The 22,737-nt window shown below is 45.6% G+C and overlaps 1 protein-coding gene across 1 annotated transcript in view; it reads left to right on the forward strand.

Annotated features, from left to right (window-relative positions):
• LOC311235469 (double C2-like domain-containing protein alpha) overlaps positions 1-22,737 on the forward strand; it is a gene marked incomplete at both ends in the record, with an annotated part of 99,389 nt that overhangs the window by 45,086 nt on the left and 31,566 nt on the right. The window contains one exon of the mRNA XM_084322932.1: positions 22,514-22,573. Within this exon, the coding sequence (XP_084179058.1) occupies positions 22,514-22,573 (60 nt within the window). The remainder of the gene's footprint in view (positions 1-22,513; positions 22,574-22,737) is intronic.

The following is a 22,737-nucleotide window of genomic DNA, read 5'->3' on the forward strand; positions in this document are numbered from 1 at the left end:
CTGGAAGGCTAAACGTTTTATTTGTTTTTCCATGGCTCTGTCTTTAGCCTTGCAAGCCAGGGAAAAAAATAGCTTGACACGCTAATGGAAGCTAACGGCTCTTTGCTGGCTGTGTGATGTTGTTGCTGCTAAGTTGGTCTGATGTTCATATTCATGCTTTCATTATATTAACCATACTTTTTTTCATTAGCCGTACTCCTCTCAACGTGCCATTACACAAATGCACACGTCACGGAAAAAGGTCTTGTATATTAATTAACGTTATATAATGTTAGTTTTCAGACTGTAAAAAGTGAGAGGGACAAAAACAAGATTTTGAAAAGTGAGGGGGACATGTCCCCCCTGTCCCTAGTGGAAATGTCGAAATGCCCTGTATATATATATATGTAACGGATGGTACCATGAAGCGCAGTCACAATGGACTTCCGATGTTGTGAAGTGACTGGGGCGAGTAGCGGTTCTATGGGTTAAACTCACTCTCATCCTCAAAAGACAGATAGACACGTTGCAAAGCAGTGAATTCACCTCTTGGTATAGCGGTCTGTGCTGTTGCCCGCGGCGTGGGAGACCCGGTTCGAAACTCCCTCGGGGCATCGAAGTTTAAGGTGACGATATGACAACCGTTACATATATATATATATTTATTTTATGACAACCGTTACATATATATATATATATATATATATATATATATATATATATATATATATATATTTTTTTTTTTTCTTTTTTCTTTTTTTTTTCCTCACACTGCAGCCTTTGTGATAGAGGCAATGCGTTCCTTCATATAATAATAAAATAATAATAATAATAATAATAATAATAATAATAATAATAATAATAATAATAATAATAATAATAATAATAATAATAATAATAATAATAATAATAATAATAATAATAATAATTGTAACTGAGGGGTACAATTCCCTGACTGTATTGATAAGTATGGTATCATTAAACCACTACCGCTTTATGTACTTTAATTACTGGCCATACAGTACACGATATATGAATATGATGAACACTTCCCACAATGAAATCGGTTCCAGTCAAAGGTATTAATCAAGTATTTAATGGAGCAAAAGGTACATAGGATACTTTACATTATTCTTTGAATGCACTTGTAAGGCAAAGGAGTATGCGTAGGCAAATCAATATTGAATGTCCATTCTTTGGTTACGCAGGAGGTAATTATACAACCTGAATCTTAGGGAATTATATCTATGGTACACTAGTAATAGCGGGAGATACTGGAAAGGGTTCCCACTGGTTGTAAGTGTAGCCGGTGTGATCTTGTCTGCGTTGTGTTTAAAGTCGATTCGACCCCTGTTAAGGGATCGCCCTGAGTGGGAGTTGAACCCCGGACGCCGGCGTCGCGGGCGGCATCACAGACCACTAAGCAAGAAGTGAATTCACTGCTTGCTTCCGGGTCTGGATGCCTCTGGGGAGTGAGTTTACTTGCAGTACCGCTTACCATCCACAGCCACGTCACTACTTGTGCCCGTGACTGTGGATATACTGCGGTACCTCCGTTACACTCACCCCACTAAACTCACATCACCCAGGGCATCCGGGTCTAACGGCACCACGTGTAGCCGGTGTGATCTTGTCTGCGTTGTGTTTTTTAGTCGATTCGACCCCTGTTAAGCGATCGCCCTGAGTGGGAGTTGAACCCCGGACGCCGGCGTCGCGGGCGGCATCACAGACCACTAAGCAAGAAGTGAATTCACTGCTTGCTTCCGGGTCTGGATGCCTCTGGGGAGTGAGTTTACTTGCAGTAGCGCTTACCATCCACAGCCACGTCACTACTTGTGCCCGTGACTGTGGATATACTGCGGTACCTCCGTTACATAAGCCAGCAAGGGGGTAGAAGATCTGTCGGTAGTAGGACGTCTGGTCAACGATGACTAGGGAGACTTCAGGTACAGAAGCCGGTGCAGTAGTCTCTTGATCCACAGACGAATACAGCTTGGTTCTCTTGTAGACTGTAGCTCTACAGTGAAGAAAGCTAGGCGGCCTCAGGCTCTCTGAGCGCCGACTCGACTTGACTCCTCTCTGGGTAAATCCAACACGTGCAGGCGTCGGCGATTATCCGCTCCATAAATCATAGGACCAAAGCAAATATATTCCAGCCGCAAAGGGCTATGTAGTCGTCGGGTAGATTAATCCAGTGTACATGTCCATACGGTTCTCGCCTAGGTCTCCTCGGGTGAAAGCGCCATGCGGTCGGCCCAGCCTGGATAAGAACTCTAGCTAATACGAGAAAGCGTTGGAGATGCTGGTCACTATAGAATTCTAACCGCACGATACACTATACACAAATAGACTATTAAAGACTCAATAGAAATATGTCGCACTCTACGGTATAGCGCCAAACTCTGACAATTCAGTTACTAATTCGCACGCGGTCTCGATGCTCTATTCTGAGGCCAAACAGGCCATACTTCACTGCACGTTGTATCGTGGGTGAGGCTTCACTTAGTGGGTAACATGCTACGGAAGGTAAGGGTACGGAGGTAAAGGGCTAAGAGGCTTCTACATTCACCTGCGCCGTATTTATACGCACGGTGAACAAATAGTGCCACTCTCATTTCTGTCGCCGTATCCCTGGGCAGGGCCGGGCATGTCCAGACACATCTTGACGGTGACTTTGAACCTGGCTCCGGAGGCCGGTCCCTGGCGCCGGTGGACCACTGTCCAATAGGAGAATGAAATATTATGGGCTGGACTAAAGGGATATTCCGTGTATATGTACAAGGAATATACAAGGGATATCAAACGATATACAAATACTATGCAATATATATCAATAAATAAATATATATATTCGGTTTAATCTGATCCTTTGTAACAATAATAATAATAATAATGCAGGACCTGTCGCAGAGGTCTTTATTCGGCATGCAACGACACTCAATGTTTTAGCGGCACACACGGTTTAGCGGTTAGTTTTTAACACACACACACCGGAACACACACGCATGCATTGTCTTTTAGAATCGCCGATGTGCTTAACCCATCCCGTCGTCCTTCCCCCCCAAGGGCAGCCGGGAGCAGACGAGGGCTGTGGCGTGAGCCACGCCCAGGGACCATCCAAGTGCTCCTGCCCGTCTTCGTCACGGACGCGACAGCATTAGCGATCTGTTGTTGTGCATGTTTTTCCATTGGGTTTATCTTATCGGGGGGGGGAAACCCTTGCGAGCACGGGGAGAACATGCAAACTCCACACAGAAAGGCCTGGGAGATACCCGACCTGGGTACCTGGCATCATGGAAACCTGGTCTCCAGGCGGGAATCGAACCCTGGACCTTCTTGCTGTGAGGCGACAGTGTTACCACTACGTCACCGTGCTGCTATCACATATCACTAAATCAATGGGAATCCAATATATTGTCCGTCCCTCCGGGGAAGAAGGAGGACGTGACGGAGGACAAAAGGACAGCAGCTGTGATGAGCTGCTTGTGTCTCTGTGGCGTCCTCTGCTCGCAGCGCTGTGGTTCCCAGGGAGGCTTGTGAAGTGGGAGAGGAAACGCATTCATCTGAGTGGCGGGTTGAGCCCTGTGACATGTAATAATAATAATAATACACTTTATTTGTATAGCACCTTTCATACAAGAATTGCAGCTCAAAGTGCTTCACAGCAGTAATAAAAGACAAAAACAAGCACAGAATTGGCAGGACAAGAGCAATGAAGTGCAGACATAAAATAAGTATCAAATCAAAATAGACAAAGTCAAGGTAAGACATAGAGCATTAAATCACATAGTTCTTCACATTAGGATCCAACATCCTAATAGGCCTCCTTATTTACAACCGTCACACATAATATAGAACATTAATAATAGACAGTAATAAAAGTAAAATAGGGTAGACAGAGTAATGCAATAGTGCAGTTCTGAATTACTGTTTAAACAGTTTAAAACCAGTTTAAAACAGTCTTTCTTCCTGTTTGATACCCGCACAGTTTAAAACCTGACAGTCTTTCTTCCTGTTTTATACCCACATTTTAAAACCTGACAGTCTTTCTTCCTGTTTGATACCCACACATTTTAAAACCTGACAGTCTTTCTTCCTGTTTGATACCCACACATTTTAAAACCTGACAGTCTTTCTTCCTGTTTGATACCCACACATTTTAAAACCTGACAGTCTTTCTTCCTGTTTGATACCCACATTTTAAAACCTGACAGTCTTTCTTCCTGTTAGATACCCACATTTTAAAACCTGACAGTCTTTCTTCCTGTTAGATACCCACACATTTTAAAACCTGACAGTCTTTCTTCCTGTTTGATACCCACACAGTTTAAAACCGGACAGTCTTTCTTCCTGTTTGATACCCACAGTTTAAACCTTGACAGTCTTTCTTCCTGTTTGATACCCACAGTTTAAAACCCGACAGTCTTTCTTCCTGTTTGATACCCACACAGTTTAAAACCGGACAGTCTTTCTTCCTGTTTCTTACCCACACAGGAAGACACATCAGTAAACAACATCATCAACAAGAAAAAAACAACCAATGAACATAACTTATAGAACTGTTCATCAAAAGCAACGGATCACAATGAAATAATGATTCAAAGCATGAGTTAATGAAATAAACTAGTGTGAAATGAGGTTAAAGGTGCTATAGATAAAAATCGTATGTAATCTTTTATTTCATTTAAATGTATTTAATAATACATCCACAGCGCTTTTAGAAAGGTGCAGAATGAAAGTATTGCTTTTCCCCCAAAATAATGAATAATGAATTTATCATTTTGAAATGTTTTGCGGGTCCAAAATGAATGTTGTTGTTTACATGTTGCAGACATGTATCCCCTCCCTACTTCCCATTTCCCCTCGTGGAATGCAGCCGATTGGATAAATTACATGCTGGCGCTCTAGTGCGACATACTACGACCTACCATGCTACTATGTCTATACTACCACCTACCATGCTACTATGTCTATACTACCACCTACTATGCTACTATGTCTATACTACCACCTACCATGCTACTATGCCTATACTACCACCTACCATGCTACTATGTCTATACTACCACCTACCATGCTACTATGTCTATACTACCACCTACCATGCTACTATGCCTATACTACACCTACTATGCTACTATGTCTATACTACCACCTACCATGCTACTATGCCTATACTACACCTACCATGCTACTATGTCTATACTACCACCTACTACGCTACTATGCCTATACTACCACCTACTACGCTACTATGCCTATACTACACCTACCATGCTACTATGTCTATACTACACCTACCATGCTACTATGTCTATACTACCACCTACTATGCTACTATGCCTATACTACCACCTACCATGCTACTATGCCTATACTACACCTACTATGCTACTATGCCTATACTACCACCTACCATGCTACTATGCCTATACTATCACCTACCATGCTACTATGTCTATACTACCACCTACTATGCTACTATGCCTATACTACCACCTACCATGGTACTATGTCTATACTACCACCTACCACGCTACTATGTCTATACTACCACCTACCATGCTACTATGCCTATACTACACCTACCATGCTACTATGTCTATACTACACCTACTATGCTACTATGTCTATACTACCACCTACCATGCTACTATGCCTATACTACACCTACCATGCTACTATGCATATACTACCACCTACCATGCTACTATGCCTATACTACGACCTACCATGCTACCATGCCTATACTACCACCTACCATGCTACTATGTCTATACTACCACCTACCACGCTACTATGCCTATACTACCACCTACCATGCTACTATGCCTATACTACCACCTACCATGCTACTATGCCTATACTACACCTACTATGCTACTATGCCTATACTACCACCTACCATGCTACTATGTCTATACTACCACCTACCATGCTACTATGCCTATACTACCACCTACCATGCTACTATGCCTATACTACCACCTGCCATGCTACTATGCCTATACTACCACCTGCCATGCTACTATGCCTATACTACCACCTACCATGCTACTATGCCTATACTACACCTACTATGCTACTATGCCTATACTACCACCTACCATGCTACTATGCCTATACTACACCTACTATGCTACTATGCCTATACTACCACCTACCATGCTACTATGCCTATACTACACCTACTATGCTACTATGCCTATACTACCACCTACTATGCTACTATGCCTATACTACACCTACTATGCTACCATGCCTATACTACCACCTACTATGCTACTATGTCTATACTACCACCTACCACGCTACCATGCCTATACTACACCTACTATGCTACTATGCCTATACTACTACCTACCACGCTACTATGCCTATACTACCACCTACCATGCTACTATGCCTATACTACCACCTACTATGCTACTATGCCTATACTACCACCTACTATGCTACTATGCCTATACTACCACCTACCATGCTACTATGCCTATACTACCACCTACTATGCTACTATGCCTATACTACACCTACTATGCTACTATGCCTATACTACCACCTACCATGCTACTATGCCTATACTACCACCTACCATGCTACTATGCCTATACTACCACCTACCACGCTACCATGCCTATACTACACCTACCATGCTACTATGCCTATACTACCACCTACCACGCTACCATGCCTATACTACACCTACTATGCTACTATGCCTATACTACTACCTACCATGCTACTATGTCTATACTACCACCTACCATGCTACTATGCCTATACTACCACCTACTATGCTACTATGCCTATACTACCACCTACCATGCTACTATGCCTATACTACCACCTACTATGCTACTATGCCTATACTACCACCTACCATGCTACTATGCCTATACTACCACCTACCATGCTACTATGCCTATACTACCACCTACTATGCTACTATGCCTATACTACCACCTACCATGCTACTATGTCTATACTACCACCTACTATGCTACTATGCCTATACTACACCTACTATGCTACTATGCCTATACTACGACCTACCATGCTACTATGCCTATACTACCACCTACCACGCTACTATGCCTATACTACCACCTACCATGCTACTATGCCTATACTACACCTACTATGCTACTATGTCTATACTACTACCACCTACCATGCTACTATGCCTATACTACCACCTACCATGCTACTATGCCTATACTACCACCTACCATGCTACTATGCCTATACTACACCTACTATGCTACTATGTCTATACTACTACCACCTACCATGCTACTATGCCTATACTACCACCTACCATGCTACTATGTCTATACTACTACCTACCATGCTACTATGTCTATACTACACCTACTATGCTACTATGCCTATACTACTACCTACCATGCTACTATGTCTATACTACACCTACTATGCTACTATGTCTATACTACCACCTACCATGCTACTATGTCTATACTACCACCTACCATGCTACTATGCCTATACTACACCTACTATGCTACTATGTCTATACTACCACCTACCATGCTACTATGCCTATACTACACCTACTATGCTACTATGTCTATACTACCACCTACCATGCTACTATGCCTATACTACCACCTACCATGCTACTATGCCTATACTACCACCTACCACGCTACTATGCCTATACTACACCTACTATGCTACTATGCCTATACTACCACCTACCATGCTACTATGCCTATACTACCACCTACCACGCTACTATGTCTATACTACCACCTACCATGCTACTATGCCTATACTACACCTACTATGCTACTATGTCTATACTACTACCACCTACCATGCTACTATGTCTATACTACCACCTACCATGCTACTATGCCTATACTACCACCTACCATGCTACTATGCCTATACTACTACCACCTACCATGCTACTATGCCTATACTACACCTACTATGCTACTATGTCTATACTACTACCACCTACCATGCTACTATGTCTATACTACCAACTACCATGCTACTATGCCTATACTACCACATACTATGCTACTATGCCTATACTACTACCACCTACCATGCTACTATGCCTATACTACACCTACTATGCTACTATGTCTATACTACTACCACCTACCATGCTACTATGTCTATACTACCACCTACCATGCTACTATGTCTATACTACCACCTACCACGCTACTATGCCTATACTACCACCTACCATGCTACTATGTCTATACTACCACCTACCATGCTACTATGTCTATACTACCACCTACCATGCTACTATGCCTATACTACCACCTACCATGCTACTATGTCTATACTACTACCACCTACTATGCTACTATGCAGGGGCGTAGCTGGGGGGGGGTAGCTTAGGATGATTCCAAGGGCCCAGCACTGGAGGGCCCCCCAAAAAAAAAAAAAAAAAAATTTGCTAGACATCACTCAGGTGTATTATTGATGCTCTCATTGATACTATGTTTGTGTGTGTGTGTGTATGTGTGTGTGTGTGTGTGTGTGTGTGTGTGTGTGTGTGTGTGTGTGTGTGTGTGTGTGTGTGTGTGTGTGTGTGTGTGTGTGTGTGTGTGTGAGATATATAGAGAGAGAGGGGGGGCTTTGGTAGACTATTGCATTGGTCCATTCATTGAAGATGAACGCAATGCGACATCCTTTACTAGGCTCACCACCAACAGTGCAGGTGCTGAACTGCTGATCCGAATGTATAGGTAAAAACCATATTATGCGTTTTCATCAATAAAAAAATGGCCTACAAATACATTATTTCATGGGGCCCAGAATCTGGAGCTACACCCCTGCTACTATGCATATACTTTATTATACTACAAGCTCTGCTAGACAAACCATACCACTGACCCTTATCTGCCAGAGGTGTACCCCTCCTGCTGAGTTGTTATTCACAATGTGTAAGTCGCTTTGGATAAAAGCATTCAGCTAAATGACTAGATGGAAATGTTTTTGTTTTGATATATACGTTATCAGGATAGTCCAGGCTTGTGTTGCGATGTAACTTGCGTTACACTTCCCTCTTCTTACCATTAAAAGTAAAGCAGTTTCGGAGGGATAAAGAACGCCTAGGGTGAAATAGATTTCCTTCAAGACGAGGTATTAAACATTCTGAATCTGTCTAAGATATTGAATAACATTAACATTTCAAAGTGGAGGAACGTGGTGGTCGCGAGCGACAGACAGATCGTCAGGACAAGACCTGCGACTTCGTCCCCCAAAAGCACAACATGAGTAATTAAGCATTACATCACACGCAGGAGTGGTTTGTGACCAATAAACCATGCCTAGGGGTGGTTGTTAGGCCCGAGGCGCAGCCGAGGGTCGTTAGACCCCCCTAGGCATGGTTTATTGGTCACAAATCACGACTGCACGTGGTGTAAAGCTTTTATACAACTGCCAGATTCATCCAACCTTATTTCTATACAATAAACACACATTAATCGAAGATTTATTGAAAAAACCATCCGCCAGAAAAAGTAGTTCCCACAACTCCATGTGGAAGCAGCTTGAAGTGCATCCAACCAAACTAACACATCCAACTGTGTATTATTGGAATGATTGAGAGAAGTTGCCTCATGTGGAAGCAGCTTGAAGTGCATCCAACCAACTAACACATCCAACTGTGTATTATTGGAATGATTGATTGAAAATTTATTAAAACGTTTTCTTTGCCCTATAGGAAAAAAACGTTTTCTTCGCCCTATTTCTTTATTTATTTCTTTTAGCCTAAACTTAACCAGTTGGAAACCAGGGGTACAGTAATAAAATTAGCAATCAACCAATCAATCAATTCAATAGACCATGCTCACTTAAAACAGCGCTGCTTCTCTCTCAGTCTGACTCCCCCGCTGTTGCAGACAGGAGTGTGTGTGTGTGTGTGTGCGTGTGTGTGTGTGTGTGTGTGTGTGTGTGTGTGTGTGTGTCACAGTGTGTGTCACAGTGTGTGTGTGTGTGCGTGTGTGTGTGTATGTGTGTGTGTGTGTGTGTGTGTGTGTGTGTGTGTGTATGTGTGTGTTTGTGGGTACGCCAGCGTCGGACAGTGTGAGAGAGAACGCTGCAGTCGGAAAGTAGGAAGGAAGAAATTTAAATCAATCAATTAATCTATCAATCAATCCGCGATTTTTCTTTTGTTCTAGATTGAGTCAAGACCCATCAATTACATCATCCAACATTGTTTAAAATACTAACACATTCCCCTTGACAGAATCGCTTCATATTTAGTCGTTATGGTGCTTTCAACATAACCATTTCATGTCCGCGATCCTGTTTTCTCCCGGAGTGAGCCGGGGAGGGTTATGTGATTTGGTTGTGGGCGGGTCCTGAGCCCAGGACCGTGGATTGTTACCAATAAAGACGTGTGAATGGCCAATCAGAATCGAGAAATTTGCATGCCGTTGTATAATAATGGAGATATAATGTTTGTAATGTTTTGTGCTGGAGCCACTTTATCCAGAACGGCAACTCCGGTCAGAGAGCAGACACAGACAGAGAATAGTCTTTTGTATTTTATAGGCAAGGTAAGGTTTCTTCAGTACAGGTGATTTCCATCCAATTGGTATAGACTAGTAATGTTGATTTTCAGTAGGGATGTCCGATATTATCGGCCGATATCGGCAGTAAAATGTGATATCGGAAAATATCGGTATCGGTTTAAAAAAAGAAAAAAACAATAACAATATTTGTTCTGTATCGTATCGCTCTCGCTCGGCATCGCTCTCTGCACTATCTCGCATACGTGCACGCGCACTGAATAAAGACCACAATGTACCTTTAATCCCAATATTCGTCTGACCACACCCCTATCAGCTTACCCATATAAGCAGGGGTGGGGCCACCCACTCTCCTCCTTCTCGCTTTCACCACAAGGAAGAAGTGCCTCGGTAGATCCCCACACTTGACACCATGATGGAAGAAAGGTTTAGGAGCAGCTTTGGGAAACAAGGATACGTTGACATCATATCTTTATTTTCTCTCTCACTATTTTCGAGAAAATACGGCGATATTGTCTTCGTACTGGAGTGTCTGGAAGATGATGATCATTCTAAAAACCCTCCACCGGTTTTCGTATTGGGAGCACGCCGCTGCATGCTTCTCAACTGCAGTTCCTTGCTGTGTTCAGCCACAGCTGAACTGTCGGACATGCCGCTGTTGTGAGAAGCGGTGCGTTCCAGGTTGGGTGAGTAGTGTTTGCTGGCGGGCTCCACTTGTCTGTTAGTGCTATGGGGGCTACTTGACAAAGTTTATGGAAACCGGCCCCAGGCTAGGGTCCTTTGTTCAGCCACCTAGGCGACAGAAGGCCTTGGTCTGAAGACCATTATAGTTTTAACTAGTGGGCCGCGACCATTGACACTGGTGATCCCTGTGTGTTCTGGACGAGTGGATTCTCTCTGTCACCGTGTTAAGGCCCCATCTTTCATATCCAAATGAGAGTATTCCTTCACGAGGGGATATGTGCGTGTAATGTGCGATAGCGGCAGATTCATGTTCAAAGTCAGCTACACAGGCCAGTTGGTACTGTGCTGATTCCGTCGGATGTGGTAAAGTCACCGTTGTGAAGCGGTGTTGACATCTTGTTTTCTTTTTTCTCCTAAAAAGTGAGGAGAGGTTCAGAACGGCGGCCTGTCTGGGTGAGTGTTATGTCATTGTTTACATGTTCATAGCTTACGGTTAGCCAGTCAGCTGTTAACTGCTGCGTTAGCCTGCTGGATCGCTGCATGGCCTGCTTAGGGCCTACTATTAGCCAGTCAGCTGTTAGCTGCGGGGCTAGCATGTCGTGGTCGCTAGGTAACGTTAGCTTGCTGCTATGGCCATGGCCTGGCGCGGGGTAGCTTAGCTTCTCGCGCGCCGCCGTGAGCTCGCTTCTGATCGCGTGCGTCGTTAGATCGGCGTCTCGCGAGCAGAAGCAGTAGCACCCGAACGGTTGGAGCGGCCGTTAGCTTGATGCTATTCTGTTGAACGTGCTTTGATTTTAACATGTTTTACACTCTTGACCACGACGTCATCCTTGACAGGGGATGTTTTCGTCGACCCTGCCCTGAGCCAGGACGGCAAGGTTGCATCAACAGGGGACTGTAGTGCGGGTTGGGGCGGTGACGCTGCCCAGTTCGGACAACACAGGAGCGGCTGTGTTCCTACGGTGTCTGTGACTGCACTTCGCTGATCTGCGTTCCGGGTAGGAACGGGGTTGACCAGACCTCATAACACGTCTTCTGGTTTTACTTTGCTAAATGTATTGTGAATAACGGTGTTTTTCCCAAAACGTGTGTTGCTACAATGCATTTAGGATACGTTGCGGGTTATGTGTGAGCTGTTTTTGTCACTGGCAGTTAGCTTCTCCGTGCAAACGGGATGTAATGATCTGGTTGTTGTGTGAGAAACACGGCCGTGTACTCACAACTAAGGTAACTAACCTATGAAGCTATGCTTGGTGACAAGTGAGTAAAAGAATGTTCTTTCTCAGACTGTAATGACAATGAACAGTGTGTTCACACATTAACAGGTTTTCCTGTTTTAACTGGCCGTATTGAGGGTAAAATAGGAGGATTGTGTTTCCCCCCCGGTTCCCTGGGGACTTTTTCATCCTCCTATCAGACATGTTGTGCATTAATTGTGTCTTTTGTGTGGTAGGGATACGATGTAACTCTTAGCTTGATTGCTGAGGTTGTGCTAAATCTGCTGGAGAAACTTATTTCCTAAAGGGAAATTGGTTTGGTTGCTGTCATGTGTGCTTAGCAAGGCCTGTGGTCGATACTAATCAAGAATGATGTATTCCCTCATTGTGAAAAAAACGGCGTTCCTCTGTTGAGTGTTTTTGCCATTTTTTGTAGGTGATGATGGGTTGTGTGTGTCATGTGACCTACAACTGGGTTGTACTGGCCACAGAAGCACATGTGTATGTTGGACCGGGGTTCTTAGAGCCCTCTCTATTCTGTGTTTTTCCTTAGTAAAAATCAGATAGCAGGTTAGCTCATGCGCTGTGTGGAGCTGTGAAACGCTTCATAGAGCTGACTATGACTGTGTCATATTCTCTTTTTGTCGTTACATCGTATCATGGGTGTGGGGTCGTAAAGGGGTGAACTGGTAACCTTTCCTCTCCCCATTGTTCTGTCGGTCAGGGGTACACCCCCTGTCCTTCAAGGTTCCCGTCACGTGGCGGTTCGGCACGTTACGGGGGGGGGGGGGGGGGGGGGGAGGGAGTTCCTGGTCCCACGGCCTGGTATATTGGGCGTGTGCACCGCAGGAATTCCCCCGCCATAGAGTACGTCACCGTGCGCGTCTCTGTTGGTAGGACTTCCGTGTGCTGTTCAGGTCCATGTGATGGATCTGTTTTCAGGGGGGGTGGTCAGGGCTCCTCCTCACCAAGCGCCTATTCAGGCCTTCTGTGAGTTCGGACTCCTTCTTCCATGTGAGGAAGCCTCCATCAGAGTACAGAGCCTTCCTCCTCAGATTGTCAAAGTGAGTGGACCCTCTAGAAGGGTCCTTTTCTATTGTATGTATATTCGATTCAATTCGTTTATTGAGTGTGTATGGGTTCAGTGCCTCTTCCCCGGAGGCCCTAAAACCAGTTTTTTACATGGCTCAAGGTGCAATATATTCTTTTCAATCTGTACAGCTCGCGTGGGAAGTCTCTCTGGGGATCCCCGTCTCTTTCCTATGGGAGGGTGGTGGGATGTAAAAATGTGAACATTTTTTACCCCGGCTGTGTAGACTGGGATACATACTGTTGATGCTTCCTTCTTTCTATTCCAGAAGTGTTGGAGTTAGGGAGTGTCACACCCCTCTTGTCGTTCCCCTGGGCGCCTTGGGGATTCAATGACAGGTCTAAATAGCCTGTTCATTGATGGGGGTGTGTCCCGACGCACGTATAGTGCTAGCTCGCTGTAAACAGGCGATTGACTGGCACGCCTTGGTTGCTTGTGGTTGAAACAGCATTTTTATAAAGCAACTGAGATGGGGGTTTTTCCTCTTCCGACAACCACATCCCATGACCTGGGTGGGTTGTCGACGGATTCTCGTTCATGTCTGGGGGATGATGACGGGATGGATCTGAACATATGTGGTGGGGTCTCACGCCCTTGGGGTGGGCCACCAGGCGCGGTTCGTCCGAACGTCTGGGTGGCGCCTTCTTTTCATGTTAAGATCAACACGCATATCTGCCCTTCTCCTGGAGTAGGCATGTCGGCGTGGTTAGGGCACGGGACTGGTTCTGGTCACGCTGGTCCAGATCAGTTGAACCCGTTGTCCGCCGGGGATGCAGATCTGCTGTTCTGGTACCCTGAGGGACTTGGGCTTTTTTCAGGGGGAAAAATGCCAGGTCGGTCTGGGTGTCACAGGGTTAAGCGCTATGGAGACCCTGGTTGGGTATGTTTTTACTCAGCACTGTCGTCATGGCTTACAGCCATGCCATTCTGTACGCGCTCGATCTCGTCGGATCTCGGCCGCTACACAGGTTGGTCCTGGTTAGTACTTGGTTGGGAGACCGCCGGGGAATACCAGGTACGGTGTGCTTAGGGGCTGGTTCTCCATTATTTTTCGCTCCTCTCTCACGCATGGCGAAGAGGGGCCTGTGGGGGTGGTTTTTTGACCTCCTCTGGTGACCCTGTGCTTCCCGTACCGCCAGGCCCGGTCCGAAGTGATGTTTGCGACCCGTAGGCCTGGGTTAACCCTTTTTGGAAACTGAAACACTTGTACTGCGGTATAGCCGGTGTATACCCGCAGGTGTGTTTTGGAGTTTTTTCTTGAGGGGTTATAGGAACAACCACCGCATTGGGTAACACCGAGGTGGTTGATTCCCTGGTGTGTTGGAGCAGTGTCAACTCCCGGGTTCACCGTTTGAGGGTGCCCCTGCACGTTCATGACGTCTGCCAATCGTGTCAGCCTTCTCTGCCTCGACCCCTCTGGGTGGGGGTTTTTAAATGGAGGCTTGGTCATGCAACACCGCCAGCTTACGCTCCTTCCGCCGGGGCGGCTGTGTTCAGCTGTCCCCTCTGGCGCCTGTCTCGTCCGCAGTCTCCAGGCTAGGGTTAACAGCCTGTTGCCTGGTTTTTCCCCGGTGCGCTGCCTGCTTCCGTTGGTTAACCTTTTTTGTGTGCTTACGGCCATGCTGACTGCCTGTTCTGCAGGGTCAGTGTGCCAGGCGGTGTACTATTGGGGGGACAGGGCCCGCTCGGCTTACGGCCATACCAACCTGAACACGCCCGATCTCGTCCGATCTCGGAAGCTAAGCAGGTTCTGGCCTGGTTAGTACTTGGATGGGATTCCGCCTGGGAATACCAGGTGCAGTAACTGAGGGGCCTTTGTCCGAATACGCTGGCGATGTGGGGGGTGGGGCACTATGTGCCCACCTGGTGGGGTCTTGATGCTGGCATCATGGACTTCTCCGGGCCCCCATTCTAGGGAGTCCAGTCCTTTTGGTGGGTCTGGGTCTTCCTTCGTGCTCCGCTGCTACGGCCTTGCCACGGGGTTGGGTTTGCCCTTGACCCTGTGATTCTGGGGGCAGTAACGAGGTTGTTCCTCCGTTCGTTCCCGGGTGGCATGCGGGTTGTGCGTGTGTGTAGTCGTGGGGTCAAGCCACGGTCTGCTCACCCTGTGCGTTGAGTTGCTTGAGTGCCTCTTCGCACGGTCGGGTCCGTCGCCCTCCCGTGAAGCCCCTAATAGGGGGGGTGCCCGCCATTAGGGTGGGTCGGGGGGGCTCGGCCCTCCCTGTTCTGATGGTTTGTGGGGGGCTGTCAGCGGGGTGTATTTGTCGGCCGTTGGCTCTCGCTCGGCCTCCCTTGTGCAGAGAGCGATGCCGAGCGAGAGCGATACGATACAGAACGTTAGGTTATGACTATAACCAAGTTCTGTTAGTATAGCGACGCTCGGCATCCGACGCCGCTGCAGCCTTTGACCTCGCCTTGTGGCGAAAGCTTGGGAAGGAGGAGAGTGGGTGGCCCCACCCCTGCTTATATGGGTAAGCTGATAGGGGTGTGGTCAGACGAATATTGGGATTAAAGGTACATTGTGGTCTTTATTCAGTGCGCGTGCACGTATGCGAGATAGTGCAGAGAGCGATGCCGAGCGTCGCTATACTAACAGAACTTGGTTATAGTCATAACCTAACGTTATATATATCCAGTGAAATTATTAGTTACCTGAAATTATTCCGTTTTTTGGGGTGGGAAACCCTGCATATATCGGTATCGGTTGATATCGGTATCGGAAATTAAGAGTTGGACAATATCGGAATATCGGTATCGGTAAAAAAGCCAATATCGAGCATCCCTACTTTTCAGTCATCTATGACATTTTTTGCCTAGATATACGGTATATCTAGGCAAACAATGTCATAGATGACTGAAAATCAATCTAGGCAAAAAATGTCATAGATGACTGAAAATCAACATTACTAGTCTATACCAGCACCTGCTAGACTAGAATAGGCTGTCATTAGCCTACTATGTAGCCTAAGCTACTGATTATAAATGCACAACACTGTGCAATATTACACTTACTGTAGACTTCTGTATATTTGTACTGTATTCCTTTTACTGTATATTTAATTCTATCTTAGCATTCTCACAACACAACACCCCCTCCAATGCCCCTCTAATGGAACATTCCAGTGTGGACGTGCGTTGCGTCACACTCTGTGGCCAATCTGCGCATGTGCATGGGGAATCGATGCTTAAAAAACGGTCTTTTTCGCTGCCAATTTAGTTCTGATCGATTAGGAATGTCTCGTGCCGTGTTCAGGAGAGTCAGGCGCATACAAGTCTATTCGATCATGTCTCTAGCACCCCCACAGCCGTATCTGCAATCACTTAATGTCAAGGCTCTCGTCCACATTCATTCATTTGCCCCCCCCCCCCCCCCCCCCGCAATCTCCTCCCCGATTTCAGAATCCCGGAAGTGTTGCGGTGGTCTATAACAAATAATGGGGAATTTACAACAATGAGATTTGCTTCCGTTACAGTTTTTCTCAATTGCTTTGGTGCATTTCTCTGATCAGAATTAAAGTTCTCATAACTGTTAGTGCATTTCTCAAAACAATTAGTACAAACTGCAAAACCTAGTTGATAACCTGCAGAAGCGTGTCACTTGCTCAAAATGGATAGTTCATTCCTCAAAAGCAAGTATTCATGTCAATGAAAGTGTCTCTGTCATCAAAATGAAAAGTCCTGACACCATTGTTTATGAACAAGATAGTCAAATGGCTTTGTCATGTTTTCATTATGACAGATCACTCTGTAAGTGTTTTCCAATGCAAATAAAGTCTGATATTGGTGATACCTGAAAATGCTCAAGACAGCACTATACACTATTTGCACAGCCATTCAAAATATACAGTTACACATTACTGTACACACTGTACACATTGTAATATTCCCTCCTTGTTGGTCTGGGACATCAATGGTTGCTCTCTCCACGCCGTCTACCTTTTGCCAGATTGAAACCCGCCTCATCAACGTATAATGTGTGCAGTGGTTCCCTGGTACACGCTTTATCCCAGAAGAGAGAGAGATAAAAACTATAAACTTTTCCTGTGTAACATAATGCATTTTGGACAACATATTGTACAGTATGAACTGTCATGTAAGTGTACTGCATGGCACTACACAAGTAACCAGCACTGAACATTAGAGTATGCATAGAACACATAAATGTTTTACTTGTGCATACTGGTGGCGGATCTCCTTCACTCTGTTCCAGTCAAATGGCTACTCATTTGTCAATTGTACTACAATTGTTTCATGCACATTTAATTTCCACTGAGCATCTGTCAATTGTAGCGATTGAAACGGATTCAATATTCCCAAAGATATTGTCATCCTCTATAACAGCGCTTTGTATCTCTCTCAACCTTATGGCATTGTTTGCAATCACCATTGCACAAATGGCTTCCTCTTGTTGCGGAGTAAAAAGGGGCCCTCTTCCACCTCTGTGAGGTTGTCTTGCAATCATATGTGGTGCAGAGTAAAATTACAGTAATGTACAGCAAACATGAGATATACTGCTTTAGAGTAACCCATATTACTGTAGTGTACAATAACAGTGCTTCCCACTTGTAAAATAATGCAGTACAGTATCATACTGTAAATATGGCAATTATTTACTGTAACACTACTGTACACTACAATACAGTAAATCTGTGCTGCAGTAAAGCTGTCTAAATGTAAAATGTAAAAAGTGACAAGTTATTGTCCCACTGCAAGCTTCATGTATGACACAATGGCAGTAGTGCAGTGCAGATTGTTTACATAGTACTGAATTACTGTCCAGTATACACACCTGCTCTCCCGACGAAATGTTTGAATACAGTCATTTAATTTACAGTGGTTCTCTCAACATTTGGCTGCACCCTTCGACCAGCCTCAGCCATTGTGAGGCCGTGATTGATAGATTTTGACAACTAGTTCAACATTTTTGTATGTAATGACTCAATCAATGAAATGAGGACTATTAGTTTTATAGGGAATGACTATTCAGCAGTCATAAGTATAGTTAATTTTGACTGACATGACCTAAGCAAATGATAATGTTATAAAACAGCAGAGAATTGTATGAAAGCAATTGATGCATGTCCAAAGCATTTGCAATTTGTTCGGAGGAATGAGAAACTGCTACTATGATGTGCACAAATTACAAAATGTTGTGGAGGTTGAACTAACAGTTATGAGAACTGTAATTCTGATCAGAGAAATGCACCAAAGCAATTGAGAAAAACTGTAAGTAAATCCCCTCCCTACTTCCCATTTCTCCATGTGGAACGCACCTGATTGGATAAATGACACTCTGGTGCTCTAGTGTGACATCTAGTGGCTGAATGTTATCGATAGCACCTTTACTAAAATGCAACGATTCAATGACAAAAACTTTAAAGGTTTCTTCACGTGGTGGAAGTGAAACTAAAATACATTTGACTACATAAAGATTTTGTCTGTAGCACCTTTAACACGAATGTTATGGAATTATCTGCCGACACTGTGTCCCTAATGCTAAAATAGATAGATAGATAGATAGATAGATAGATAGATAGATAGATAGATAGATAGATAGATAGATAGATAGATAGATAGATAGATAGATAGATAGATAGATAGATAGATAGATAGATAGATAGATAGATAGATAGATAGATAGATAGATAGATAGATAGATAGATAGATAGATAGATAGATAGATAGATAGATAGATAGATATACAGACAGACAGACAGACAGACAGACAGACAGACAGACAGACAGACAGACAGACAGACAGACAGACAGACAGACAGACAGACAGACAGACAGACAGACAGACAGACAGACAGACAGACAAAAGAGAAAATCAATAGGTGCTTTAACAGCAGCACACCGACAATCGAGATAAACCTAATAAGAGAAGAGACCCCAAATAAATCCCACGCTAGCGTGGAAATAATAGTGATATATTGGAGGCTCACCAACAGGATTCCTGGGTAAACAGAGCAGTGTTTGTCTCATATCTATTCAAACAAAAAGCGAACGGACGGATCTGGCGGCAACGTCTAAACGTCGGCCACAGGAGGGAAATCACTAGATGGAGAGATTAGCTGAATAAAAGAGAGAGAGGGGAAGGAAGGGGGGGGGGGGGGGTCTGTGGGGGACGACGACAGAGAGGGAGATGGGAATCAAGTGGATTAAAGACCAAGAGAGTGGGAGGCGGACGAGGGGAGGGAAACGGGGGGGGGGCGGATGGGGGGGGGGGGGGGGGCTGGGGTTCGGGGGTGTCGCACAGGGAGGTTTTGTTTTCTATTAGTGAGAAGGGCTGCTGCTGACTGGCCTTTTAGACTGAGTGGCCACTTGACGTTCAAAAGACAGAGCCCTGTGTGTCGTCCTGGATCTCTCTCTCTCTATATCTCTCTCTCTCTCTCTCTCTCTCTCTCTCTCTCTCTCTCTCTCTCTCTATCTCTCTCTCTCTCTCTCCTCGCTTCGCCTCCGCCGGCCCGCCACCGACCCCTCTGGCCTCACCTGTCGAGCGAGAGAGAGAGCTGAACCTGTCGAGCGGGAGAGAGAGCTGAACCTGTCGAGCGAGAGAGAGTCTCACCTGTCGAGCGAGAGAGAGCCTCACCTGTCGAGCGAGAGAGAGTCTCACCTGTCGAGCGAGAGAGAGCCTCACCTGTCGAGCGAGAGAGAGCCTCACCTGTCGAGCGGGAGAGAGAGCTGAACCTGTCGAGCGGGAGAGAGCTGAACCTGTCGAGCGGGAGAGAGAGCCTCACCTGTCGAGCGAGAGAGAGCCTCACCTGTCGAGCGGGAGAGAGCCTCACCTGTCGAGCGGGAGAGAGCCTCACCTGTCGAGCGGGAGAGAGCTGAACCTGTCGAGCGGGAGAGAGAGCCTCACCTGTCGAGTGGGAGAGAACTGAACCTGTCGAGCGAGAGAGAGCCTCACCTGTCGAGCGGGAGAGAACTGAACCTGTCGAGCGGGAGAGAGCCTCACCTGTCGAGCGGGAGAGAACTGAACCTGTCGAGCGGGAGAGAGCTGAACCTGTCGAGCGAGAGAGAGCCTCACCTGTCGAGCGAGAGAGAGCTGAACCTGTCGAGCGAGAGAGAGCCTCACCTGTCGAGCGGAGAGAGCCTCACCTGTCGAGCGAGAGAGAGCCTCACCTGTCGAGCGAGAGAGAGCTGAACCTGTCGAGCGGGAGAGAACTGAACCTGTCGAGCGAGAGAGAGCCTCACCTGTCGAGCGAGAGAGAGCCTCACCTGTCGAGCGAGAGAGAGCCTCACCTGTCGAGCGGGAGAGAGCCTCACCTGTCGAGCGAGAGAGAGCTGAACCTGTCGAGCGGGAGAGAGCTGAACCTGTCGAGCGAGAGAGAGCCTCACCTGTCGAGCGGGAGAGAGCCTCACCTGTCGAGCGAGAGAGAGCTGAACCTGTCGAGCGGGAGAGAGCCTCACCTGTCGAGCGAGAGAGAGCCTCACCTGTCGAGCGGGAGAGAGCTGAACCTGTCGAGCGAGAGAGAGCCTCACCTGTCGAGCGGGAGAGAGCCTCACCTGTCGGGCGGGAGAGAGCCTCACCTGTCGAGCGGACGGGCGACAGAACATCTAGATCGAAGCAATAGTGATGGATGGATTTTGAGATATTTTCACATCCTTAAACTGAATTCCACAACGCCCTTCCCAATCAGCAGCTCTGGAAGCCGCGGGGTCGGAAGCCAAGAGGCTGCCAGCGCATTAATAATAGAAATTGAGCAGGAATGCGGCTTCAGAGGTCACGGCATCACCCGGGGAGGATATGATCAAAAAGAAAACGCATAATCCGCTGCTGTGGAATGCTTGTTATTGGGGAGGCTGGGAATTGATTGCGCTCGTGCACGCCGCACCGCGGGAGTGACGGCATTTGAGTAGAAATGTTATAATAACCACCTGTTCTTGCTATGTGTTATTAGCAGCTATGTGTTATCAGCAGCTATGTGTTATCAGCAGCTATGTGTTATCAGCAGCTATATGTGTTATCAGCAGCTATGTGTTATCAGCAGCTATGCGTTATCAGCAGCTATGTGTTATCAGCAGCTATATGTGTTATCAGCACCTATGTGTTATCAGCAGCTATGTGTTGTCAGCAGCTATGTGTTATCAGCAGCTATGTGTTATCAGCAGCTATGTGTTATCAGCAGCTATATGTGTTATCAGCAGCTATATGTGTTATCAGCAGCTATATGTGTTATCAGCAGCTATGTGTTATCAGCAGCTATGTGTTATCAGCACCTATGTGTTATCAGCAGCTATGTGTTATCAGCAGCTGTGTGTTATCAGCAGCTATGTGTTATCAGCAGCTATGTGTTATCAGCAGCTATATGTGTCAGCAGCAGGCCTTTGTGTTCGCATGCAACTGTTATGCGTGTAACAAGGCCACGTGTCACTAGAGGGTTTGATATAGACCAATCATTTGACTCTGTCGTTCGTTTGATTGGATGTTGTCGTTTTAGCTCCTGCCCCCTTACCGGAACGACAGATCCACTATCAAGTCAAGATATAATGAGATATAATAAGATGCAATAAGATGCAATAAGATGTAATAAGATGCAATAAGATGTAATAAGATGTAATAAGATGTAATAAGATGTAATAAGATATAATAAGATGTAATAAGATGTAATAAGATATAATAAGTTGTAATAAGATGTAATAAGATATAATAAGATGTAATAAAGTTGTAATAAGATATAATAAGATGTAATACGATATAATAAGATATAATAAGATATAATAAGATATAATAAAGTTGTAATAAGATATAATAAGATGTAATACGATATAATAAGATATAATAAGATATAATAAGATATAATAAGATGTAATAAGATGTAATAAGAAATAACAAAGATCTGTGGCAGCCTATTGATCCTATAAGTACAATTTTGAATGAAAGCTCAACCCTGGTGTTTTGACTTTATCTCTTTCTGCTCTTCTGTTTTCCTCTCTGCCCCCTCCTCATCCACCTCCTCCTCCTCCTCCTCCTCCTCCTCCTCCTCCTCCTCCTCCTTCTCCTCCTCCAGCTAACCTCCCCGTCTGCCATGAGCGCCGCCCTGAGAGGGATCTCCTGCTACTTGAGAGAGGTAATGACTGTCCCCAGGCCTCCCTTTGTCTGTCTCGTGTGTGACTCGATCACCTCCCCTCGGCCTCTGTCTCCGCGCGCCCAGCCTGTCTGTTTTGACAGCTCAGACCCGCTCCTCTTTCAGCCCCCCCCCCCCCCCCCCCGCGCACGCTCCTCAGATCGGGT

The sequence above is a fragment of the Notolepis coatsorum genome (genome assembly GCF_963971535.1).
Source record: "Notolepis coatsorum genome assembly, chromosome: 10".
Lineage (NCBI taxonomy): Eukaryota > Metazoa > Chordata > Actinopteri > Aulopiformes > Paralepididae > Notolepis > Notolepis coatsorum.